This window comes from Atheta coriaria, unplaced genomic scaffold, assembly GCF_025399875.1.
Source record: "Atheta coriaria isolate IRGN ID8LTWV9N9 unplaced genomic scaffold, Caltech_Dcor_3.1 hic_scaffold_9_pilon, whole genome shotgun sequence".
NCBI lineage: Eukaryota > Metazoa > Arthropoda > Insecta > Coleoptera > Staphylinidae > Dalotia > Dalotia coriaria.
In genome coordinates, this window is record NW_027045451.1 from 6,840,900 (window position 1) to 6,868,310 (window position 27,411).

Here is a 27,411-nt window from a genome sequence, read left to right on the forward strand (position 1 = left end):
TTCTCTTCAGTAAAGAGACAGATTTTAATCAGTCTGTTATATAGTATCATGTTAATCACTCCAGCACCTGTGCATTGCGAACAAACAAAAATTGTACTCGAAATTTGATTGAATAACTGATTACGGAAGCTGGAGCTTTGATCAAGGACACGAGGCGCCAGATATTTATGAATCTATATATTGCGCTCATCCTCTCGATTATTTATTGTTATTATTAAGGTACAGCACAAAAAATATGAATTCAGTGATTTATATCTCAATGATAGATGTTTACGTTTGTAATATTGAATGTGCGGCATCATTACTGGTGTTATCAGTGATAGATGTGTGTACTTGAGGTTTTGAAATATTTTATTTGCCAAAATGATGATAGGAACAAAATTTGTTTAACTGTTTATTGGAAATAATCAAAGTATACATAACTGATTTTATGCAGTTATGAATTGAGCAGGTATCCTATTTTGTGCATATTACTGAAGATTAATGTCAACCGCAAGTTAACTGTTTATTGAGTGTTTCCGAAAAAATTGCAAATTATTAGATAATGATGGTAAGTCATTCCTACTTACTGACATATTTACATAATACTTACTAATGCACCTGTAACTCCAGACATTAGGTATTATATTATGGATGATTTTGTCATTTAAGGATTTAACTTTATTATTTCAAGGTTACGTCTACATTATAACATTGCTTTTCAAATAATTATTGAAAATTTGTAGTAGCATTTTCCCGCTATCAAATAATTTCTTATTTTTGGAACATTTATCTATAAAAATCTAAATTTTATTTTAACATAATAACAAATGCTTACAATGCACTTTAGCACAATATTTGAATTATATAGCTGTAACAATGTGCATATCAATTTTCATTATTTACTACTAGCTTTTGCCTGCGACTTCGTCCCGGTAGTGTTTAATAAAAATGTAATTCGTTTTTATTTTCTTGTTCTAGACATGGTATGTGTCAATTCTTTCAATAAGATTTGCAATTTTATTTTTAAGAAATTAATTATATAAAGAATGGCAAATAATACACTTGCGCCATCTCGGATTCAACTATTTAACTATAACAGTGATTGAATCTCAATGCCAACTTTTATCCTATAGAAAAGGGCTGTCTTTAGGGTTTTCCCGGCAATTATTCGTTTTTTTCTCGCCGTAAAAACCATCCTTCCATTTTAAAGAACATTTAAAACAGAAATTGGCCAAATTAATTTAAGCGTTGTTGAGTTATGCGCTTACCAACAGATTTTGCGATTCATTTTTATATTATAAATCTTCAAAATAGGTTACATAATTTTTACGTCAAAAAGTAACAAACATACAAACTAATATTAGCATTTACAATGTTAATTAGAATTATCACAATAGCAAAAATTATTTTGATACTTTTGGTCCAACCTTTCGGAAAATTGAGAAATTCAAATTTTTTTACATTAAAACTTTTCAATGATAATAAATATACAATTCCAAAATGGCTGCCGCAGACATGTTATTGATTCCAAGTATAAAATAATAAAAATGATTTTTTGATATAATTAAAAGCTTTTTAATTACCAGCAAGCGAATCATGTCATTTGCTTCATCCAATGTGCAATAAACGTTACTTAATTATTTATATCCATCATAGTCGTTTATATTTACGTACCAACAAGAAAAACGAACGGAATCGTAAAACAAAGTCCATCCTTTACAGCTATCTCTAGGATCATATAAAATAATACGAAATAAAATATCCTGCATCCGTCTGTCGGCCCGACTAACCTTGGTGTTCGACATTTTATTGAACGCTCGGTGCTTTCATACCTTCCAATTTACATGAGGCTGTAAATCGGCACTGTGCGCTGAATAGGATTTATTAATGTGGTCCAGTTATGCTAAAGAACATAAAGAACGTATGAGTAATCAAAAGAAACATATCGCACCCTTTGCGTAATTTTAAATCACCCCTTTTGAAGTGGATGTAAAAAGTATTCATGCTTGATTTATATTTGTGCAACACAACCTATAATTTTGTGTGTGTTATTGTTATGTTGGTTGCCTATACACATATTACCTACCACTTTCAAACGACCACAGATATATTTTTCCACGTATTTTACTAATACTAAAATAAAATGTCAAAAAATAAATGGCAGCACTGTTATAATCCAAAGTTAAACCTTGCGGACGTAAAATTCAAAGGTGATCGTTTTATGTGCATCATAAACATTTCCATCTCTTTGACAATAGCCACACACAAGACGCCGAACAAATGATAACCGAAACGTAAGCGCTTTTCATTTGGTCTTAACTGTTGTTCGTCATTCATCATTTCTCGTCGGCGTGTGTCGCGCGGATCTTCACACATCATCAATCAATCTTTACGGCGGACATTTTACTGCTCTCGAACCGGCGGTACTGGAGCCGGCGCTGGTGCATCAAGACGTTTCAATTTGTCCGCGTTCAGCGATGCCATTTTATTTGCTCGGCATTAATACCGTAAAATCTATAAATACTGTAAAATCCACAAGCATTGTTCTTGATTTGTCTAATGGCTTCGTTTCATACAGCGAATCGCATCATTAGAGCACATCAAGCGGGAGGAACAGGTTTCTTGCCCGTCACAATTTTGATTGATCAAATCGATCAAGAGTTTTATTTTTAATTGAACAACCTACAACCAACATCCAACAACCTTGCAAATGGTGTTGATTTTAGACTTTTTACCGTTTTCGTAAGTAAATCGCTTTCTAGACAAATGTTGCAGTCATATAGGTACCTATATTTTTATTTCTACAAAGATATAAACAGTTTTGATGTGGATTGTTAGCTAGTGACCTGAATGTAAACAAGTGAGGTGTTAACGAGGATAAATTAAATTTATTCAAAGTATTAACTTAGATTCTATATAATTATTTAATTAAGACTTTGAGTCATGTGTTTCAATTAAAATGCAATATATTAAGACATAATACAGTGTTTAAGCATTAAAACGTAAAATACTTCATTGATTTTTTGTGTGTTTTGTTTTTATCAAAACTTAATTAAACCTGTTTGATTCTACATTTCAGTGACGCATGTTCTGACGTTTTTGTATGATATTATAACCCGGCTAACGGTGTGTTTTCCTGCGCATTATTGAAATCACTGAAGCCATCGAGACACTTGGCTGCATTCAGCGCCAGCCGCCATCCATCCAACTTCCAAGATTCGAAGATATTACATATTAATCAGTTAAATATAATGCATGCAATATGTACGCCATTAATAACGTTCCACTAGTGTGGCTGGTGTGTGTAGCAGACTGTCGAAAAAAGCATTTCCGGAGTCTTGAAAATCGTTGCTTTTAATTAGCGTGTAATTATTATAATAAACACTAATAGGTCGGTATGAGCAGAAACTGTAACCGGTTCCGATGTTATATGGTCGAGAAAATTTATACAACAGCTAAAAAGCTAAAGCTAAGAATTGGATGACTTAGAATCATGTGCCGTGCGCACTGCGATGCCACCATATTTAATTAGTCGCTTAATGATAGCCTTGAAATATTCGGCCTTTTAAATTGCTATTCCTCCTAGTGCCTCTGATGATATGCAGGAAATTGTGATTACATATTTTGTTTGTTTACGATTTTTCTTTATGCTCGTATTTCTTCATGTGAAAAAATATAATTTGATCAAATATGATAGAAATGTGTACTTAATCAAATGTTGCATAAGTTATAATAACATTTATTATTTTTTATTAAGTTTTTAATTCATCTTTACATGCAGAAATTCAAATAATGCCAATAGATTGAAGATTGATTGATTGATTGACTTTAAATTTAAAAATATTCAATGTATTACCTACTTAATTATTCACTTTTTTTGTTACTAAAAATAAGCTTACGTATTTTTCAGTAATTAATTACACATTTAAGACACTATTGCATATAATTTAAAGGATTGAATAGCGATTAGACAAAACTGCTCGCTCAATGTCTTTGTACGTAATAACACGTTGCTTTTTAATCGCTCTACATCTCCATACGTACGACTTTTTAATTAATCGAAATTGAAATATGGAAAAAAGCGCAATGCACTAGCCTTACTCGCACCAAAACTCACACAAATGTAGATACGAGAGCATTGATGTAAGTAATTTGTTGATCTTTTGCAACTGATGTTGATGTTAGTCGTTATTACTTTTAATTTTTGTTGTGCAACCGAAAAGCAAAAAAATAATAAGTCTGACCCAATTATGAACCAAATAGAATTATTACTCGGTAGTGTACTTTTTTTTGTTCGCGGAATAATAAATTATTTTATTTTAGTTTGTTTCGGTAGTTTATTACACTGCACTTAAAATTTATTTAAAGATATAATTATTCCAACCATAAACATGTATATATAAATATTTTTGAGGTGGTTGAATATAAATTGCACAAAATTATGTTCGTAATTAAAATATGGCAAGTGCTCGTATGTAACATTTGCAGGTGAATATTATTCAGTAACTTGAGTTTATGTGGCTTTGAAGGACAGTATTAATTTAGCAAAGTTTTAAAGAACTAGAGCACTGCAATGCAAATCTAAATTAATTATATTTACGTAGTAGTGGAGCAGAGATTTATTACATACCCACGTTTACAATAAAAGATTTATTATTTATTCAGATACATATAGCGTGGAGTTAATATTTTGATTGTATAAATATGATTTTATTTGCAAACAGCAGCAAGTTTGGTTATTAAAAATATTGGGAACTAAGCATATTTCTACAAAAATAAACTCAATGGGTTTTAAAGTAATTTTTTTTTGTCAAATTTTGTTTTAGTTTTAAACACTAAAAAAGAATATAAATATTTGACCTATATTCATAACTTAATAGTTTATTGCATAATAAATCGGTAGATTTGGATTTTTCGGTATATATGGCGTAAAGAATGCATTTAGAAGCTAAGTATTTCTTTGGATAAAATTTTCATAAAATTTGGATTAATATTCTAAACTATAAAAATTTTAGTTTTTTTTAAATCTTTATTATTATTATTTTTATCGTCTTCCAAAAATGTTGACTTTTCTTTGAATTAAATTTGAATTCTTTTTTACCAATAATTATTATCATTACAACCAATCTAGACCATAATCGCTTAAATTGGTCAAAAAGAACAAAGAAATGCTTAATTTTTTCAAACTTCATAAGTTTATTTCGAATATGATTTGACCATAAATATTCACATATTTATCAACCAATTGTGTATTAATTCAGTTTCACAATAACTATAAAATTAAATTATTTAACTACATACAAATCAATTGAAAAATCTTTACAAACTGAATCAAATCCACGCACCATGTTTACTTTTATTATTCCTTCGCTCGATTTGTTTGAAAGCATAGTAATCACTTGAGTGAGCACAACAGAAGCATGCTAGATATACGCCTTCGTGAGTAATGAAGAACAGCAGGTACCTGCATCGAGTGAAGGTCATTCCCGTGACAAGTCGAATAAAATGTAAACACATGCATATTCAACGTCGGTCGGAATTCTCATTTTCAACTTAAGAAAACCCATAGGATACGTAAACCTATTCCAAAAAATTTACCATATAGTTTTACGTTGACGTGCATACTCAAAACTAGTACGGTTTATTTTATGTTTGTGGAAGCAGACTGATTATGTAAATTATTGATGTAACATGCGTCTAGCGTCACAAAATTTTAAATTTTAAATAAAGGAAATAACGAATGACAATCACTGATTAACATCTATTGAATGAATACAATTTGAGGGAATATTTCAATTTATTACATGTTGAAATTGTTCACTTTCTGCACTAGTCGAATAAATAATGTAAATAATTTTTTTTCTATGAGTTATAAAAGTAGAAAAGTGAAACATTTATTCAATCCATTCTATCCTGTTTTATATCAGTATCAAAGTGGTCATTTCGCACATAATAAGTATTAGTTTAGTTTCGATTCTTGTAGCAACTTTCAATATTTATAAAAGACACATTATTTAAATATCCAGTTATGCATAAAAGGAAGTTAAATAAATTATTGACTTTCACAAAATTTGATCCAAGCCAAACAGATAATGCAAACTCGAATCATGCTGATAATTACGCATGTCGCAGGTTTACTACGAAATTAACAATCAATGATCGTTGCCTCGTGCGCAACATTTCCATACAAGTTGATATATAATACTCGACTGCGATTTTTTGTCATGCGTACCTAATTGTGGGATTTGTATGGAGTGCATTAGACAAACCACTCTAAATTTCTAGTCCTTAGAGTAAACTATGTACAATTAATTTTGTGCGACGTAAGACGACTAAAAGCCATGCATTAGCATAAATCCACTAAAAGTTACGAAGTTATGTCTTCTCTATTTTGATTGACCAGACTCCACACTCCACACGACAACATGTCATTTAAATATGTATTGAATATTGAAGTGTCCATTTATGTTTATGCAACGTTATATGAATTGCACAAATTGACATATTGCATCATCATTTTCATTTGTGTTTGGTTATTGTCGATGGACAATTATGATGTTTTGTTTTAGAATACGATGTCGTTAGAGTTGGTTTAAAGACTTTGTTTAAATATAGGACCATCATTACTAATTTTGATTTGTATTCAAAATTTTCTACAATAGACGATAATTAGTGGTTAGTGTTATCTAACTTTATTTATTGGTTATTAGGATTTAGTCACTCAATTATGTAGTTTTGTTGTTTGTTGATGATTTTTTATATTTTATCTTCTTTAGCCGTTAATAAAGAATTTTTACAGGCAAATTATAAATGCTGCAACTGATTTGGAGTACCTAATATTGATACTGAAATATTTTTGAGCAAAAAAAAAAAGCAAATTAACTGAGTTTTATTGTAAAAATGGAACTTAAAAGGGGTAAAACAATATATAAATAATAACATAGATGTTGCTAAAGTGCATTATTCACGTAAGCACTTCCCATTTTATTAATATACATTTGCGAATTTACTAAGTTTTTTGTCGGATTTTGTATATAGTAGGTCCAAAAAGTAAGATATTAATTATTTAGACTACTTTTCATTAAAATCTAAGAGGAAGAAGTCACTGGTTAAATTATGTATCAAATATTTGGAAGTTACAGTAAATATTAGCGATTGTAGATCATATACTCCACTGGCACATAGCAACGTTCGTCGTAATAACTGTATTCTCTTTCAGTTAAAGCATAATTTACGTGCACATTTATGATCGATAATTACATGCTGTAGGGATGTATTTACTCAATCCAATAATTTTTTGCAAATGGTCGTGCGCGAACGCATGCGATCAACAATCATGCACGTGCACGAAGTTAATTTTTCCGCTTTGCGTTTGGTTAATTCGATATTTTATCGTGTGATTTATTAGCTAAACGAAACATTTTTATTTGCGTTAACGGCCCGCTTTATTGGAGCATTGTTTTGCGTTTTTTGTCATTAAATTTTAACTGCAGGTAAAAAGGGTGATATATTTTATTTTTTAGGTTTATTTGGTGATTTGGTGATGGTGATTATAGAGTTAACATAGTTTTGGTGTTTTAAATATATTCTTGCAAACAACATCTTTATGCATATTATTATTATGAATATTTATTATAGACTATAAAAAAAACTTAGGTACTTCATGAGTAATGATATAACAATGCATTCTAATACCAGGGTTCTGAACCGTACGAATTTCCGAAGCGGCATTTTAGTGATTCTGCGGAGCTAATACCAGATGTAATAAAATAGAATTAATAGACCATATAAATTTAAGTAATGCGCTGTCATTAAGGATAAAATAATTTTTCGTTTTCTTCATTTTCTTTTTATTTTTGTAGTCCTGTATAAAGTGACTTAAATCCTCACAAGCAATGTAAATTTGTTTCAAATTTGTCAATTTTCTTGTGGTAACATTATGTGCGAAACAATTTAGAATTTCTTTTTGTAATTTGGAGCATGCGGAGACAATTTTCTAAACTGTCAAAAATTCCTTCTTTTTTGAATGGGAAATATGTAATTGATATCTTTTGGGAAAGCCATAATTCCGAATCATTTCATTCATTATTTTCAATACATTTAAACGCCGAGTTGCTTAAAATGCCCAGCAAAACTCACAATTCAATTGCGATTTTCGGCAAAGAAGAATGTATTTTATATAAATTTTAAATTATAGATTATATTATAGATTTTAAGTTTTAAGTTTTGAGTTAAGTTTAAGTTTTTAAGTTTATGAAGATGCCCTCAGGGCGAAACATGTTAACTCAACATATAAAAATTGTAAATCCAATATTCACGTAAAGTTTATAAATAAATATTTCAAAAGATTTTTAAGAGTTAAATAACAGTTCATAAAATACTATTCATAAAAGTTTGAGTTCACCTATAAATTATTACAACATTAAAATATTAAGAATGTTTCAATTAAACACAAATTAGTAATAAATTTACTTTAAAGAACAATAATGACACAAAACCCAAACTCCTTGCAAAATTGATATTCTCTAAGAACCAGGTGTCAATAATTTATTAACGCATTCAAAACGATGTATTTATCACTCATTGAAATTCCATTAAACAACAAAATAATAAATTCATATTTATTTATTGGTACTTAATGCAGTATATAAATTTACTGCAATTCCGTGGAAAACAATCAATAGTTAACGAACATTTACTTGCTGGATACCGTTAATGCGCATTCGTCAAAGGCCTATCTTTCACTCGTCAAATTGTAATGTTATTGTTACTTTTTTGCGCACTTTGCGCACTCAAACATTTGTTAAGCGACGTCTTATTCTTCGAAGTGATAAACAGTGCATTCTGCAAACGCCACACGAAATAGACATTGATGTTAGTGCGAAAATGTGAACGAGAAAAATTCGTGCCACAAATTACTAAAGTGTTGCAGCTTACAGTCCCGTTCTCCAAATGATTCCGGACAATCTTGCAAATATTTTATTCATAAATAAATAAATTGACACTGGCTTCCTGTAACAGTAAAACATAACCCGCTTGTAAGTAGGTATTAACACCAATGCATGAATTATCTGCAACAAAAATCATTTCCTTTTCAGATTGAAAAACAACGGCATGTTACGATTAAAGATGCATCAGATGTAGATGCTGATGATTGTCATCAATTGTGTTTGTTTCTTTTAATCATTAACATATTTTCATATCCTGCTTCTTCAACCATCAAAAAAAAAATGATTCCGTTTATTTTCCAATATAAATTCAATTCGTTTCCGATGAAAATACCGTTCTCATCAGAATTTTCATTTCGTTTCTTTCGAACAGCTTGAAGGCACTTTTTTGTGTAAAAAATGCCGGGCCGCAGGTTCATGTCTACTTATATAACTGGTATACACACGCCAATGTACATTGGCGATGGCATGCTTTCGGGCCTCGGCGCGTATTTATAGAAGAAGCAAGCGAAGAGCTGACAAGATAGCAGGCAATGACCGGCAGGCCGTCCATTGACCGGAGTCTCCATCGCACCGGAGCGGACAACAAGTTCCGGGATTTTTACTTGTTTACGCTCGATTCATGCGCCGCCGCGGAGTCTTTTTACTCCACCACTAACACACTGCTTGCAAGCGAAGAGATAAATAATATTCTCGCGTGTTTTGCAACTCGTCGTGTATCAAATATTTTGCGCATTGCAAATGGCGGCGCTGTGCTTACTACGCGTTTGCTTGAATCTATTGAAACAATGTGATTTCTTGAAACGTGCAGTGGCGTGCAACCTTCAATCGGTTCTGGTCTTCGGTCTCCTCATTTTATGCTACGAATCTGATGGTTTATTTGATTGTCTGGCGTTGTTTTTTCTTTTATATTTTTATTATTATCTTTACACTGCAATTCAACGGCAGCAACCAAGCACGCATTAACACCATACATAATCTCAGCGGGTATAAAAACTTGATTGATTGTCGATTCTGGTCACAAAACTAGTCATACTAATAGTAATAGTAACGTCCTCTAAAACTTTGAAGATTGTGTACGTCAGGAGCTGGGTTTTGTTCTGCGTTCTGCCAGATGATGCAAATCATAATTAAATCATAAACTGCTGCAGCAAATATTTATCATGCGTATAATTACTACAAATTTACACTATTATTATTATAATACACTATTAAATGATTTGTGACATAAGCGGAAATGATCGTCAAATGTGGAATGTTATTATTTTACTAAAAATGTGTATGGAATATTTAGAAAACATAGCATTTGCATTTATATTTAGTGCGGAAGCAATATAAACATCTGATAACAGCAAATTCATCAATATCGTTTTATGTAATTTATAAGTGAAGAGTTTTAAGACGTTTATGTAATAAGTACTAAAATTTAAACAAACTCATTTTAATCTGAAGTGCAGCAAAATGTATTTAATTTTAAAAATAATATTTTGTTACTGAGAATTAATTCCGGAACGTTAATATTTAATTATTTTAATTTATAACTTATTATTATAACACTTTTATTGCCAATTATATAATTTAAATTCTCTTACAATTTATTTAATTTTCTGATATTGCAACTACTGGTTGCTTTCGGAACTATTTTTGACACACTATCCCTACTCTCCCCTCCACTCCGTAAGCTGTTTGTTGGTTTTGTTTTGAACCAACATGAAATGAAATGTTATTAAACATAAAAGATATTCCGAATATTACTCGCAATATAGTGAAAACAATAATAATGGAAGACTTTGACTGGAATGTGGTGAACGAGGGGCATTTGTTGGACGCAATGGTTGGCCACAAACCAATCGGTATGTAAATTAACCTAAAAATATATTTATACTTTAAAAATTAATATTTTCTTTCGTATTTAGGAATAAATAAGCACTTCCAAATGGCATTTATTTGTGAAAAATTTGCTGAAGCGATTAAAAAGGACGTACCATCATCAAAAATATGGACACAGCTAGAAACAATGTACAATCTAGAAGCATTAAATGAAAATGAATCACTGCCATTTCCTAATGAAACTCAAGATTTCACCTTACCAGACTCTGATTTTGGTACTTTAAAACGTAAAAGGGAAGAACAAGATGAAAAGAAATCACAGAAAGGACGTGAAACTCCTAAAAATCTCAAAGAAATCAAAAAAGATGATACAAAAACACCAACAAATACCAGAAACACTAAAAATGATACACCAAGAAGAGATAGCAAGGATAATAAAGATGTTGGTAAAGAAACTAAAGCTACAATGGTGAAAAAGGAAGTTAAGAAGGACCCAGAGCCAAAATCCAAAGCTGTCAAGGGTAGAAACTCAGTGGCTGCAGCAAAAGAAGAAAATAAAAAGAATAACAAGAGAGAAGAATCGCCGCGGCCAGCAAAGAGACCCACAAGAGGCAGTTTAAAACCTGATGAGACAAATGGAGGCAAAGCTAGTCCTCTCACTGCACTCGCGCCTGCAACAAAACGACGGCGAATTTAAATTGATTAGAAGACTGATGTCTGAATGATTTTTATGATGTATGAATAATATTATTTAGTAATTTATATATGTAAAAGATTGATTACAAACATAATTAAAATATTATGTTCAGTTTATTGATCTAGTAAAAATTAAAGTTTTATTCAAATTCTATAAACAATCATTCTTATATCAATAAATACACTAATGTCTTTTCATATTGTGATATTTTCAGATATCTTGAATAATATTCGTTTTCCGGACACAAGTCGCCATCTATTGTAAATATTGAACATGATAAATTCACATTCCGACGTGTGAGGGCAGCACCTCTCGGAGCGTAAAATCGAATCAAGCGTCGACATGCGCAGAGTGCCCAGTGACGTATCCAGACGTTTCGTTTGGAAATGGCATCGTTGTGATGTCAACTACGTGCAGTTGTCATCCACCGACTCGCACTAGGCCATAGCTTAATTAATTTTACTTACACACTATTTATCGATATACCGAACTACGCTTGCCGGACGCTGTTCGCCATCAGTGATATTATATACAGACATCCTAGGTAGCCACACATTTTTACAATGAGCTTAAAAGCGGACAAAGACAAGACGAAACAACTGCAGGACAAGTGCCTGTCGGTGCTGAACGCGCTGCTTCGGGACGAGGATAACAAATATTGCGTGGACTGCGACTCCAAAGGTAACAATTTGCAATTTCTAAACATCCCCTGATAACGTTCAATTATTTCCTCTGATCGGTAGATACTATCATTTCATTTTAGTTTATTTTTTTTGACAACTCAAGTGCAGGTGGCTGACTCGTAGATACTCGTAGATAGAGTTATTAATTAATTATTGTAAAACACAATAGAGGAATCGATTTTGTTTAATTCCACACTTAATTATGTAAAGAAAAATCACTTTTAGGACAAAAGGTATTGCTAAATGCTACTGGCAATATTTAAATGCTTAGTTGTGCTAATATATAAAAATGATAAAACAAGGACTGCTATTTGCAGACCATAGTAAAAAAGTAATTAAATTATATTTTTGTTAATTATTTTTGGTCACACATCTGAATTTCATTAGCATATAGCAGTTGAGCATTGTTAAACATTCATGTATTCCTTCTACTTATTAAAAATACAACTGTAGTTTACTCTGTTTTAAGTTTAATATGCTATAATATATTGTTTTTAATGTTGGTGTAAAATATTGTTCATAGAAATAGAAACTATTGTATTGCTTACTATGTTAAAATTTTGATTCATGGTTACTGAGCAACTACACTCAGTCTTGCAATCAATATTGTTAACAATTGATTGTCACACAACCGTTTCTGCAATTGACTGTAAATTGATAGTTACTATGACACTCACTAGTTGTATGCTTGTTCCGTTATTATTTGTTTATTTATAGAAAATACGGTAGTGCAAAAATGCTAATTAACATTCTAGAGTTGGAGTATTCATGTAGAGTAGTGTTTTGAGTAAGATTGATTTTAAACAAATCGCACGTATTGTTCGAAAAACATGAGCATGAAGCTATTTGTTATCCAATTTGTTTCACTCTCATAGTAATGTATGTGCTACTGCGTTGTGTGATAAAAAAAAAGTGGGCGACAACAACGATAATCGCACGTTGACCAAACGAATCTAGCACGAAATGCAAGTAATGTTAATGGCATTCCCTTTGGCCTATGTTTACTTGTTTAATATTGTCATTCGTAATGCAACGCTGTGATTATGATTCAATTTAATGTCCGTTTTGTGGCTGTGCCCAATAATAGTTCTATGAATTATATTCTGGGAAGTTTAAAGTTTCGTTTGCATTATGTTTATATCTCTTACATTGATAAGCGACTATCTTGAACGAACGTCCTACTTTACGCCCACATTTAAATGTTTCATCGATGAAAACGATTTCAATACGTATTTATATTTTGTTTGCTTTTAGGTCCAAGATGGGCGTCATGGAACCTCGGAGTATTCCTCTGCATTCGTTGTGCTGGCATTCACAGAAATCTTGGCGTACATATCTCAAAAGTAAAGTCTGTGAACTTGGACTCCTGGACACCCGAGCAAGTTGTTTCTCTGCAACAGATGGGCAACTCTCGTGCGCGCGCTGTCTACGAAGCCAACTTGCCGGATAATTTCCGACGCCCGCAGAACGACTCCAGTCTGGAGACGTTCATTCGCGCTAAATACGAACACAAGAAGTATATCGCGCGTGAGTGGGTGCCGCCTACGTTGCCGGAGGTCAACTGGGAGAAAGAAATTGATGAGGAGATCGAACGTCAGAAGCGTAAGAAAAAGAGCGCGGTTGTTGAAAAGAAGTCGCTGGGCGCTGTCGAAGTGCCGCAATTGCCTAAGCCGAAGAACGCCAGCCCGAAACCGGGGCGCGTACAGAGTACGTCGGTCGCTACGCAACCGGCTAAGAGCGCTACCCCGGAGACCAAAAGCAGCAACACGTCCGACTTGTTAGGCTTACAAAACGGCGATGATAGCTTTAGTAATTTTCTTTCAGCGCCTGTGCCCACCAACAACTCAGCGAACAACGCGACACCGAAAAAGGATGAGAAGGAGGTCGTAGATATTAAAAGCGAGGAAGAAAGCTTCTTCAATCAGACTGTGCCCACTGAGAAAGAAAAGGCAAAGCTGACAAAAGACAGCATTTTAGCTTTATACGCCACGGCCCCTCCGGTTAATAACTTCAATCCTAGCTTTAATGCGCAACCGGCCCAGTTCAATGCGAATTTCTCGGCTGGCCAGTCGAATTTTCAGAATTTCAACGCGTTCGGTCAAAATGTGCCACAACAACAACAGAATTTTGCACCCATGCAGAATGGTATGCAATTTGGGGCGAATCAATTCTCACAACAGCAAACTCAACAACCACAACAACAGCAGCAGCAACATTTTCAACCTAACCAGTTTAGTAGTCAACAATTTGGCATGCAAAACACAATGCCAGTACAACAACAGCAACAAGCACCGAATTATCAGTTTACCAATCAATTCACTCCCAATTCAGGTGGAATGATGACGAATAATCAGTTCCAGCCTATGAACCAGTTCCAGTCCACGCAACAGCCGCAGGGTAGCAACAATATGTTCCCGAATGCGATGCAACCGCAGGCGAATCCGTTCTTCAATCAGTCGACGCTGCCCATGCAGTTTGGCAACATGTCACTCGGCGGAGCGAATGGTTCAGCCCAACCGACCGTCACCACTAACATATGGCAATGATGGTAACTTGATAACCACTCTTTAGTATTAGAAAAAGTACCCTGGAACCATCCCATGTTTTAACCGTATGATTTGGAATTATTTCTCTCCAAATGAAAGCGAATCTAAGTGGTGAAATTTTGCAATAAACAAAAGCAAAACAGTGGGATTTGTGAGAAAACTGTCGTCCGTCGCCACGAACGCAAATTTAAATGTACGACCACAAGGGAAACCTATCCGTTCGAGTATTTTTTTAAATTCCGAATTTATCTAGACATGAGACGGAAACTTATAAATTTACGACTTACTAGGTTTATCAATGTGAAACAATGGAATCGCCTAATTTGATCGCCGCTCAATTATTGCTATCGAGAGCGTGCGTGCGGATTAGGCGACTCCTTAATGGCGAGCAAGTGTGTACTCTACTATATTACTACATATGTGTAAAATGCAATTGTCTAATTGTGTTCGAATTTATTTATTTTATTTTATTACTTACGTGAACTTGGACTTGCTCTCGCGAATGCAATGAAAATTAGGTCGAGTGTGGTCGCGGTCATACTGCGTGGGGGTCGTTGCAATAATTATTCCAAAATGGCGGACAGCAAAGCGTTTGTTTCGTTAATCGTTATCTCGGTGAAGTAAAAAGAAAATAATATGGAAGCAAATGATCTACAAATATGTACTGAATTTTATAACGGGTTCTCTTGAGTTGGATTAAATTGGCACTACAATATTAATTAAAATATGTTTAGGCTAAAGAAACCTATGTTGTACATTTATAATGTCTAACAGAATATACAAATATGAAAAATAGTCGATTTTAATAGGCGCTGGCAAGATTTATGCACGTACATTTGTTATTTCGTCTCTTTTTAATGTATGATATCGCTTGAACAACCATCAATTGAAAATCGACAATTTCATCATCATTAAAGGTACATAATGATGGAATGATACCATTAAAAAATGACAAATGTCTATCAGTACTCTCTATTGAGGTGTTGCTTGATTGTGATGGTTGTAATATCTCCATTTGAATATCAACTTTTTCCTCTTTTGGTGTATATTCCTCCTCTTCGTCGTATTTGCTAAATAGAGTGGCCTTATCTTCTTCGTCAACGTTATTATCGTCCTCACTGAATGGAAAGATAATAGTATCCAATGATGATACTTTCCGGCGTTTTGTCTTTTTGTTGTCTCGTATATGTGCTTTTAAAAATTGTAGTTTTGGGGTATATAAATAAGGCTTTGCTGATTTAGATTTATGTTTTCGTTGACTCTTTTTAAACGCATCGCGAATATTATTCCATTTTTTAATTACTTCTTTACCTGAAAGAATCAGATATGATTAGTTACGAATCTTCCGGACACATCGAACAAAATCGACTGAAGCTTTATCCGGCATAATTTTTTTAAATATTTTGTGGCTTAATCTCACCGTATGCGGTCTTTTGTTCATCATCAATGATGTCGAACTCGTTATTCAATTCAGAAAATACTTCATTCCAAGCTTTCTTTGTTTCTGCGCGATTTTTATACGAATCCAGTTTTTGATTCCATAATGTCGGCCGTGCAGCAACCAGTGCAATTAGTTGTTCGTTAAATACACATGGAGGCATAGTAAAATTGTGGTATTGCAAGTTATCGCAAAACTATGTTTCTTTACTACCGGATAGAAATCAAAGATTGTTTATTTTTTGAGCTGTTTTGTTCGTTCAGGTTGCCGGAGCACGGTTTGCCCGGTCGCCGGCTAGGCTATGCTCGGCTGATTTTCACTTCCGGACGCCGCCTAGTCAATACCGGCGCAGTTATTTCTCGGTGTATATTAGGTTGCCTATGTTAACTTATTAACTCATTAAATACCACTGAATCTTTACCAATAACAAGTAACGTATTCATAGCAATATCTTGTTATGAGAATAAGTTTTATGTTTCCGATGAACGTGCAAGAATTCAATTAAAACCTGTAACATTATCGGTAAAAATAAAACATACATATTTTGAAATCATTAAAATTGCTGTTAAATTATTGAGTAAAGAGCAAAGGATCAATCGTGCGTTTCCCGCAAGTATATAAAATGATTGCGCGGTATTCTATCAAGCACAAGTTGCAATTTTTGTGTTTACAAATGGCTGCATTCACATTGCAGCGCAGAACTACTGAACTGAGTGAACTTATGCAACCGAAAAGAATTCAGCGCGAAGAATTTCACTGGCAGTGCGCAGCACGTTTATTAATGGTCGCGCGCGCACGCAGATATGAATTAAACATGTTCGCGAAGTTATTTACTACAAAAAGGAGAACGAAGCAGCGCTGCAGCGGCGAGGAGACGCGATACGCACTCAGGTGAACGGGGCACACCTGGAGGAGGGGGTCTTCTGCTGGTGCGGCCCGCGAGTGGTCAACCGCAGGCGCGCAGCCAGTGTACGTCTCGTTGGCTGAGTGAAGAACACACCACACGGCTGTAGCGGCGCGCACTCGTGTTAATGACAACAATAAGAGTAAAACATATTAAAAAAGTGCTGTGCGAATTTCCAGCATCGCCATCAGACACTCACGGACGAAAATCGACGCGAGTATACACTACGAGCGCATGCATCGGCGGTGTCGGTGTGCTGTTGTGCTGATGAGTGAATTTCGTCGTTTCGTGCATCGCGTAACAACGCTCCGGCTTAACGACTGTGCGCTCACCTTACTTACTCATCGCACAATTCGATCCAAACGATTCCAGCTACGCGGCGAAGAGGAACAAGGAAGGAAAACCGCGCCGGAGCATGTAACGAGGCCCGCACACTACAAAACTGACTCTCGGCGTAGTGTTGTATTGTTTTAGTTAATTGCGCCACGCTATATTACCATTTTTACTGTTATCCGTGCGGTGCCGCCGCGTTTGCCATCTCGCATCGCAGCGCACCGAAAATCTGCGCGAGAAGAAAAACACTAAATACAGCCGTAAACAGCAGCCGGTGACTCCAACGCGCGCTGCGCCGCGAATAATAGTTAACCGCGTCGATGTGCACGTGCGACGCGCGACGCATCGATAAGTAACGTCATGCAAACGAGCTACAGTGCAATGTACAGGCCGAATTTCTACGAGAGCACGTGTCTGCGATGCCAGGAGACAGTCTATCAGGTGGACCGTGTTGGCCCGCTCAAAGATTTCACTTTCTACCACAGCGGTTGCTTCAAGTGTGCCATCTGTGGTACCAAACTCACCCTTAAAACCTACTACAATAACCAGCACAAGCAGGAAGACAAGGAAGTGTACTGCAGTAGCCACGTGCCGAAAATCGGTCCAGGTCATTTGGATGGGTCGTCTGTTGGTATTCGCTCGGCGCTGAATGTGCCCAAATCTAGTAACTTCGTCAATGAACAGATACGATGCACCGGAAGAGGGACCTTCGACGCAGATGGTAATTAATTAGATTCATTTTATCCGATATCCGTGATGGTATTGTTTAGTTGTTGTCCGTTTGGACAGGTGGCTATTGTTTATTGACACGTGGCTAATTCGCATTGTTTGCAGCGTTGAATATCCGAACACATGTGAATGGCAGCACAACGCAACCGTTGTCGCCGACTGGGCACGAACGAAACAACTACAGCCCTAATGTATACCCACAGAACAACCACAACGATTCTCCTGGCTACCAATATGGCCGTTTTGACGCTAGCGCTTTGCACATTGCACACGCGCTTAAACAAACCGAAATACAAAAGGCTTACAAGACGCACGTGGAGAAACCAATCGATTGTTACTTGGTAAGTTGGAAATCATTTACATAAAGGCGACACTTTCTATAATAACCACGCTGTTATTAATCGAGCTCCAGTCTATAAAAAGCGGTCCAAATGTTATGCATTCCAATTTGAATTCGACTTTTGAAGTTCACTTTCACAATTTCAAATATCTTATTAGAACTCAACAAGTGCGAAATTTTGCCGTGTTTTTTAATAATTTAAACAGGCGATTTGAATTTTTATTTGCTTGCTGCCTACTCACGTGTGAAATCACACACATGTGGCGCGTTGGCACTGAGTGTCGCGTCGGTTTTCTTCTCGAACGCAAGAAAAAAAAAAAGACTAAAAGTTAAGTCATGACTTAATCGTCGCCCGCTATGGAAGTCGATCCCTGATGACGTAACGCAAATCTCGAGATATTCGTACCGGCGAAGGTGCGTGTGCGTGCCGCGCGTTCTTTCCATTCCACGGCATTCCTTCTAATCCGCACAAACATCGCCGAAGAGATAAATAATCGAAGAAAATTAATAATGACTACCGAAAAGATAATAATGGCGTATTTTATGACGATACAGCGTCCTGAAATTAATTTTTTTTGTCATTGAGCTGGAATGTTGATTTTTAAATTTTAGTATTCTAGGGTTAATAACATAGGAACCCAGTAACCCATTATTTCTTCCGAAATGTGATTCTCACCCATTAGAGACATAAACGCGCGTGTGTTTTTATTTCGGGCTGGCGATGTCTTCGTTAGTGTCGTAGCACTCGTCGTTGCCGCGGCAAAAGGTTGTTTTTTACAAGTCAACACAATCACCGCAATAATAGAAACGTTCGCAATGAGCGCACGAACAACGCGAACGCGTAATGAACCCAGAACCCATAACCCAACATTGTTTCCGAAGCGTGCAACACAATTTTCCCGACGCACAAATGGAAAAAAAAATCACGTTCCATGCCACCTCGTCAGAAAAACGCTTGAATTCATAGCAGGAACGTGTGCGACGCGGGAAAACTGTGTCAAACGTTGACGAATGGACGATAATCGACGAATGTGCGAAATGGTTCGCTGCGAAATTTATAATTTGCACGTTTATCGGCCGCTGCACGCTTTGTTCAATTACGCCTAATTGTCGGCTGTGAAAATCGCGCACAGGAAGAAAACTAATACTTGTTCTAGGACGACCTCGATCGGAGATTGCATTTTTCAATTAGAATCGGCGTGTGGTTGTAAAGTTTCACTTCATTAAGTTGGATATGAAATTGGAAACCAAGAATATAAAATATTAATTGTAATTTGCGGATGTATTTAAAAATTTAGTTTAATTTTACTTTAGTAAAAGTCCGGAAATTTCACAACAAAGTGTTTATTGTTGATAAAACACAAGACTTTCAATATTTAAAGATTAGTATGGATTTTCTCGCAAGTAGAAACAATAAGTTTTAACAACTTTATAACACGTTAAAACATCTTTGCTTAAAGTGGCTTCTACAGATGCGTATTTTATTGTTTTGTTTTTCACGATTAACATTTGCTAACAATACCATTTTCCATTCGAGCATGTGACTGTGCACAATATTTTTTTATTACATTTCTAATGCATCTTAATGTTTCGGTTTGAAGAGCACAGAGCACAACGGAATGAAATAATTCCTCGCGCATTTTTTGCTTTCAAATTATTAATACGAATGTAAATATTTCATACACGGTAAACAAAGTCTGTTCTCCGTCGAGTGCGAAATTGCAAACCAAGAAAAAAAACTTTCTAATATTTTATCAATGCAAAAAAAAAGAAAACAACAAGAAACGATGAAAGTGTTATTTTCAAATTCTTGAAGACTCATAAACACTCGCATTAAAATGTTTCATACCGATTGAATTGCAATCGTAATTACACTTTTTCACTTTTTTCGTTAATTATTTCCAAACCTGGGCGTGAGTTCGTGAGTGTGTGTGTGGGTATTTTATCCAATTATAATAATTAAACGTCATTCATAACTATAGCTCAAGACTTGTTTTGCTGCAGTAGAAAAATAAGCTAAAGAACTTCTCTATCATTATCCCAAAGCAATTTATCGTAATTCAACTTTGCAAAAATGAAATCAAAGTAGTATTTGGAGACAAGTGCCTCGTATACGTTTCCTAATTGTTGCATTTGTTCTCGGCTGCGGCGAGTGAAAGTCGTCGATGATAATAATTGCAATCGGGCGTTTGTTCAACTGCCATATAGAGATTATTTGCTTTATCTTGCGAGAAAATCGCATTTCCAGGATCAATGATCCTTCATGTAACAGAGTCGATTTTCTCTCGATATTAATAACGCGTTCTTTTGTGCCGCGTTTCGCGCAATAGTTCGATAAACTTTTTAATTACTGCCGAAGCTCACGCGTTTATTAAACGGCGTGGTGCGCCTTTAATAAAGCCGCATTTCCATGCTTTGAAAATGATGGATTGTTTTCGATGCGCGCGGCAGTCCAGTCAGTCATGTTCTGATTCTCGCACGAAGTGATGGAAAATCATCGCGTTAAAGGGTGCTCAACCATTAACGGTTATTAAACTTATTTATTGCTATCTTATAGATTAGATTCAAATGAAATTTATGATTATCCCCGTGTAAACACCGGGCGGTACACCAAATTTAAATTGTGTTTAGTTGCTGTGTACTTTTAAACTTTCTTTGAAAGAATTTGGAGAGATTATTTACAAATTAATTTAGATTTTCTTTGAGTTTATTTATTCTTGTAGGTTTGGCATTTTTACGGCATTTTATCTTTACTGAATCAAATATCACAGACTTTACATATTTTATGAGGTGATAGGACATCAATAAATAATTATTTTAGTACCGTGCCATAAAATAATTGCAGTCGTCAAATGTTTTGAGAACAAACATTGTAAGTATGTTTGTGTGAACGTGTTAAAATAGAAAAGAACAAGCACCTAGTATTCCCATTCTGTAGAATTGAATAAAGCCAAAGCCGGCAAGTCGACCGAGTGCACCGCACGACTGCATGCTTGGCGTTCTGCATACTTAATAATTATGTAAAATAATCGACCTGAAGTGAGCTCGTCTCGAGAATAGTTAATATCTGAGACTGGTCTACATTTATTATGCATCGGGATTTTATATGCATCGTCAATGTAACTAGTGACTCATTTTTTTGCATCCAAGTAGTACAATAGTCTAGTATTTGATAAGGGGGTAATGTAGAGTTGTAGGTTATTAAAAAGCACCTATGTGTTATACTAGCTGCAACCAGTAGCTCTGTTTTCATTGATATCCTTAAATATGTGTCAAACTTCAATAATACGTCAAAAACTGAAAACATTTAAATATAATTAGCTTCAAAAATATTTAAAAATATTAGTATAATTATTATTAGGTAGGATTTATTTAATAACGTTATATAATCGTTATATACATAGATATAAACTTTTATATGTGGAATAAAAGATAATACATACTGTCATTTCATTCAGTTGAAGAAAGTTGTACCTAAATATCAAAAAATTAGTTTTTTAGTTCACTTATATAAATATTTCCAAATGTCGAATACATATTGATAGTAGGTATTGCTCTAGTTATGTCTCCTCTATTTATCATGTTTATTTGCAAAGCAAGAGCAATTAGTGAGCACCATTAATTACTGTACGTCTGAGATGAATGCACACTGAGATTTAGATCACCTAATGAATTTATTTATGTAAAACGTGGAGGAAAAGTTCTCATCTAATTGTAGTAATTTCTACATAATAACAATAATAATAACAAAAAAACGTTAAAAATTAGTGCAAGACAATACTTTTCTATATTTCATCAATAAAATCATACACAGTAATTACATATTCTCAACAAATAACACACAAAGTGTTTGTGAATACGTAAAACTGTTGAAAAAAATGTATAATTAATTTAAAAACTTGACGCAAATCAACTACAATTTCTTTACGAGCATAGCATTACTAATCCAGCAGTTGTAAGCCACTTTCGTTGAATTTCAAATCGTTTAATTAAATTTTAAAGCATCTGACGTACCTAAACAGTGCATATACACAAAAAAACTTTATATTTTATACACTCGACGCCTGAATAGATCCACTCGCATCGCTGCGCACAAACATCCACATCCACATCGACTTCTAGAGAAAGAAAACTTTCACGTGCATATATAGATAAGCACACAATTTAAGCAATCGAAATGCAAACGGTCGAGAAAACTCTACTGTGCGTGTAAAAACCGACAGCTATCATAAAGCAGACTGTATCTAACATCTTAGTAATCTCTGAGAAAAATAATTTCAACAAAAAATGTTATCCTCACGCTGCCTACATTCCTCTAGGCGTTTGAGCAATGCGTGTATTGTGTACGCGCAATAATTTATTGATTAACGCCTTCTGGTCGTAATTTTGAAATCTTCCCAGCCGATGGGGATAGGCAGGCGTTGTGTGTGTCCGTACGGTCTGCACGCCTCTTATGGTCCTTGACAATTCTGCAAGGCAAATGCGAAGGATGGCTGTAGAGTTCATATGCTCACTAGTATACAATAGTCAAATGTGCGAAAGTAATAGAATGCCACTAAATGATTAATATTTAATCGTACGCACTCCACACACGCCTTAGTGTTAATGAATTCTAATTTGTATTATTACGGAATCGTCGACATGGTAACATACTCGTAGAAGCAAACACTTTGGAAATTTACTGGTACTTTGGAACCAAAGTACCGTCTAGATCCATACCTGAATCAAAAAATCTTGAATGAACTAGAAGCAGAAATGTGTTCCAGTGTTTCAATCGTGTAGGTGAATTAGTGGCACCCACATTGGAACACAAGCTCAAGAATTGCGAGACTCCATTCACGCATTCGTTTCGGCGGAGAATTAAAACGGAATGCCCCCAGCGTGCGGCGAATTTGATTATGTCTCTGTGAATGACGATTGTTGCGCGCTGCGACGCTCGTAAACGCCGCGAAAGAGCCAAATCGTAATTGAATTACTACACATTTGCGGTGGCCAGATATAGAAATACTTGCGTCGCTTGCGTAAAAACATGGAAGTTGCGCAACTGTAACCGTAAGCATGCGCGCGCACACATTTCTCGCCGGTAGATACCTACTGGTTACACCGGGTTGTCATTATACCTACTTAAAGGATGCACATTTGTGCGAACCAGCGAGCACGTTTTATTGCACATTCGTTAATTATATTATAATTTAAGATACTTCCGGTTTGGCCTAACTGCCATGGCGGCGCATTGTAATGGTGGAAATCTTGCAGCTTGCATGACATGTTGGAATAACATTGCGTAAATTTATCAGGACGGCGTGTTGCTAAACACATTGTGTTTGTTTTTAAACAAAACTTTGAAATACTGTAACGAGTAACCTTAATTTTGTTGTTTTAATTAGTTTTAAAATATCTGTTTCTTATTTTTAAACAACTTTTATGAATGATCGAAAGATTCCATAATTTTTACAATAATGGCATTTAATCATGTTTTTTATATTTATAACTTGATTATTTTTTTTATCTTGTTTATTCCAATGATATAAACATTAATTCGAACTTAATTTTATTAAATTTATTATCCAGCCGCTGATATCGCTAGAATAGCCGTTATGCAAAACATGTGTCCTAATTAATTAGTAATTAGTTGTAATCGGTTTTTTTTTTGCAGGACCGTGATGAACAGCGCCGACTTGAAATGAAACATCGCAAAGAAGAGGACGACTTGTATCGAAAATTCAAACACAATCGGGATGAGGAGGAGAAAAAAATACGCGACGAAATTCGAGTGAGTTAATTTACGCTAATTTATGCACCAATTTCTTTTCGTACTTTTAACTGTTAATGAACGTGCACAAAACGCCGATCCAAATATCAAGCGGACTGTAACGCACGCCCGGTGCGTGTTCTATTGACTAACGCTGAAGAAAACGGCTTTTAACTCTACTAAACTGAGCAATATTATTAATTTGTCTATAAATGTTTGCACGCAGATATTTTTACGACAATCATAAATCATCTTATTAACTACATAATTAAAATTATAGTGTGTTACAAAAAAATAGTAAAACTAAGTTGATTAAACTTTAAAGTAACATAAGGTTATGATCCTAAATTTTGTAGTTATTTAAGTACACATATGAAATATAATGATCATATAATGATACACGATGTTTTAATTATAATAGGACGAATGGGAACGAGAATTGCAACGCTTAACGAATCGTTTCGAACGGGAAATGCAGCTGAAACGAAAACGCGACGATCAGAATGTGTTGACGTTGCGACACCAGCAGGAAAAGGACGCCTTGGAGAAGAACATGACGCTACGGCGCGACAAAAAGAAAGAGTCGCTCACGAGGAAGATGCTCGAGAACGAAAGGCAAGTTAAGAGAAATTGGCGCTGCAGCCGACTTCTATATCGATCAAACAAGGTGTACTTGTTTACTTCACATACTATGAGTCCGTAATGAGTCAACATAACATTTCTTCTATTTTTATCCAATGATATAATCACAGTGCTATTAACCATGTACTGGTTATGACTTCCTTGTTGATTTTTACTTGAAATACTTTATAACTAAAACATGTATTATTTCGACGAATCGCATTACAGAGCAGCAACAGCGGCGCTGGTCGAAAAGCAGAGTCATGAAATGATGGAATTGATCAACGAAAAACGCAGTGAATACATGATGGCCGAGTCGATATACATGGAGGATAACGTAGAGGAAGTGACACCTTATCCGAGCCATGCACCTCTCCCGGCACCGCCAGCATTATCCAAGTTTCAAATATACAGCGATCCCATCGAGTTTGCTAATGTTGATCAAATTGCTATCTCGGTACTAATATCAATTACAATTATAGGTGTTGTAGTTTAATTCTAATATGTCGTTTTAGGTGGCACAAGAAGACCAAAAATCATTTACTGATTTAGTTCGACAGTTGGTTGGTCGATGTGGATCGGATATCGAGAAAGCACGTACCATTTTCCGATGGATTACCGTGAAAAATCTAAATACAATGTCGTTTGACGAGAATCTGCGCGGCGATTCGCCTATGGGCTTGCTTCGAGGCATTAAAAACGGAACTGAAAGTTACCATGTGTTATTTAAGCGTTTGTGCAGGTTGGTGGTTGTCCTTGAATTCATGCTGGCTGTAGGAATATTGCTTGATGCGAGTTGTTTTTTTAGTTATGCCGGTTTACACTGCGTAGTCATTAAAGGATATTCAAAATCTGCTGGTTATCAACCAGGTGTACGCTTTGAAGACAATCGATTTAGGAACTCTTGGAATGCTGTTTACGTCGCTGGTGCTTGGCGTTTTGTGCAATGTAATTGGGGCGCTCGGCATTTAGTAAACGCCAAGGAAGCACCAAAAGCTGGCAATAAAACTAAATCAGATAGTTTGCGGTATGTTTATAAATTGCCAAACAATTTTTTATGGAATTTTTCTTAACTTCATGTTTGAGTTGTTATATTTTAGATATGAATATGACGACCACTATTTCTTAACTGATCCCAAAGAATTCATCTATGAATTCTTCCCATTGCAATCTGATTGGCAATTATTAAAGCAACCGATTACCTTGCAAGAGTTCGAAGAACTACCTTTTGTTAGATCCTTATTCTTCCGATATGGATTGTACTTCTCCGACAAGAACACCAAGGCTGTCATGTTTACAGACTCGACAGGCGCTGCTACTGTCCGAATTGCAATGCCAAATCATATGCAAGGAACTTTGATCTTCCATTACAATTTGAAATTTTATGATAGTGACGGTGATAGTTTTGAAGGCGTCTCACTGAAACGTTTTGTGATGCAAGTATGTACAATATCTAATTAATTAAATTAATTAATTATTAAAAACTATATTACACTTTTTGTCTATAGTCAGTTGTTGGAAATATGGTAGCATTCCGGGTTCACGCACCATGCAGCGGTGCTTTCCTCTTAGATATTTTTGCCAATGCCGTCACACCGAAAGAATACCTCACCGGGGAACCGATGAAATTCAAGAGTGTTTGTAAATTCAAAATCTGTTGCGACGAGTTGCAAACTGTCATGGTGCCCTTACCGGATTGTGCTAGCGGTGAATGGGGACCAACAAAAGCTACCAGACTTTTTGGACTTGTACCAATTACCCACCAGGTAAATTTAAATTTGTTCTTAACATTTTCATCATTATCTAATGTTTTTTTATATTCTAGGATGCGTTGGTTTTTGCTGGTAGAGAACTCGAAACTCAATTCCGCATGTCTCGCCCTTTAACAGACTTCATGGCAACTTTACACAAAAATGGCGTCGAAGAGAAGAGACTATCAAAGTATGTTAGTCATATCGTAACGGATGACATAGTTACTTTCAATATTAGCTTTCCTGAAGAGGGGCAATACGGGTTGGACGTCTACACGCGCGAAATGGCGTCCATGCATGACAATAATGGCGAAAAGCATTTACTAACACATTGTTGTAAGTACCTAATCAATTCATCAAAACGCAATTAATTCCACAAACATTCGTTTGCATACACTAAGAGAATACTACCGCTCGTCATCGATTAAAACGTGCAATAATTAATTATTTTTAATAGATATTTATAAACACAGTGCAAAATTGCAAATCTATTCATATACATACATATATTCACCGTTATTTGTATGAAATGTTTAAAGTATAAGAGTACATATATTAATTATGTATCTAGTTGCAATTTGTGCTTTGGAATTAAACATTGACAGGAAAACAAGACTGTACCCTTTTTCCTGGATACGAGAATCTTTAGATCATTAATTTTATTGTTATCTAACGTGAAGTTAAACAAAACGAAACTATTTATTTGTTGTTAAAAAATCATCACCGCACATAGATTTTTATACATACGTAATATATTAATATATTTTTGTTAATTATTTAATAATGTATTTTGTAACATTGTTCTAACCAGTTGTATGCTTTTTATATCAAAATATATTTTAAATAAATTATGCAAA

At 35.0% G+C, this 27,411-nt stretch overlaps 4 protein-coding genes across 4 annotated transcripts; 3 read left to right on the plus strand and 1 right to left on the minus strand.

Moving 5' to 3' along the window:
* The first annotated feature begins 10,594 nt into the window (after positions 1-10,594).
* Positions 10,595-11,617, plus strand: MrgBP (MRG/MORF4L binding protein). The gene is made up of 2 exons (XM_065310760.1): positions 10,595-10,783; positions 10,847-11,617. The coding sequence occupies exons 1-2, from the start codon at positions 10,651-10,653 to the stop codon at positions 11,455-11,457; spliced, it is 744 nt and encodes a 247-aa protein (XP_065166832.1). The 5' UTR covers positions 10,595-10,650; the 3' UTR covers positions 11,458-11,617.
* A 194-nt stretch (positions 11,618-11,811) lies between these two features.
* LOC135798073 (stromal membrane-associated protein 1) lies at positions 11,812-15,481 on the plus strand. The gene is made up of 2 exons (XM_065310759.1): positions 11,812-12,138; positions 13,395-15,481. Exons 1-2 carry the CDS (start codon positions 12,021-12,023, stop codon positions 14,684-14,686), a joined length of 1,410 nt encoding a protein of 469 aa, XP_065166831.1. The 5' UTR covers positions 11,812-12,020; the 3' UTR covers positions 14,687-15,481.
* Positions 15,433-16,820, minus strand: LOC135798075 (uncharacterized). Its single transcript, XM_065310761.1, has 2 exons — positions 16,107-16,820; positions 15,433-15,997 (listed from the first exon to the last, which is right to left on the minus strand). The coding sequence occupies exons 1-2, from the start codon at positions 16,285-16,287 to the stop codon at positions 15,489-15,491; spliced, it is 690 nt and encodes a 229-aa protein (XP_065166833.1). The 5' UTR covers positions 16,288-16,820; the 3' UTR covers positions 15,433-15,488.
* Positions 16,821-17,076: 256 nt separating this feature from the next.
* Positions 17,077-27,411, plus strand: Hil (peptidase hillarin). The gene is made up of 10 exons (XM_065310757.1): positions 17,077-18,082; positions 18,196-18,431; positions 24,087-24,203; positions 24,604-24,797; positions 25,032-25,260; positions 25,319-25,545; positions 25,612-25,830; positions 25,904-26,243; positions 26,312-26,569; positions 26,629-27,411. Exons 1-10 carry the CDS (start codon positions 17,722-17,724, stop codon positions 26,923-26,925), a joined length of 2,478 nt encoding a protein of 825 aa, XP_065166829.1. The 5' UTR covers positions 17,077-17,721; the 3' UTR covers positions 26,926-27,411.

Excerpts from the sequence above, each read along its gene's own strand:
- MrgBP (XM_065310760.1), top strand. The coding sequence starts at position 10,651 with ATGTTATTAAACATAAAAGATATTCCGAATATTACTCGCAATATAGTG. Across the intron at positions 10,784-10,846 it reads GGTTGGCCACAAACCAATCG|GAATAAATAAGCACTTCCAA; the intron begins GTATGTAAATTA and ends TTTCGTATTTAG.
- LOC135798073 (XM_065310759.1), top strand. The coding sequence starts at position 12,021 with ATGAGCTTAAAAGCGGACAAAGACAAGACGAAACAACTGCAGGACAAG. Across the intron at positions 12,139-13,394 it reads CGTGGACTGCGACTCCAAAG|GTCCAAGATGGGCGTCATGG; the intron begins GTAACAATTTGC and ends GTTTGCTTTTAG.
- LOC135798075 (XM_065310761.1), bottom strand. The coding sequence starts at position 16,287 with ATGCCTCCATGTGTATTTAACGAACAACTAATTGCACTGGTTGCTGCA. Across the intron at positions 15,998-16,106 it reads TGAACAAAAGACCGCATACG|GTAAAGAAGTAATTAAAAAA; the intron begins GTGAGATTAAGC and ends TGATTCTTTCAG.
- Hil (XM_065310757.1), top strand. The coding sequence starts at position 17,722 with ATGCAAACGAGCTACAGTGCAATGTACAGGCCGAATTTCTACGAGAGC. Across the intron at positions 25,546-25,611 it reads TTATTTAAGCGTTTGTGCAG|TTATGCCGGTTTACACTGCG; the intron begins GTTGGTGGTTGT and ends TTGTTTTTTTAG. Across the intron at positions 25,831-25,903 it reads ACTAAATCAGATAGTTTGCG|ATATGAATATGACGACCACT; the intron begins GTATGTTTATAA and ends GTTATATTTTAG.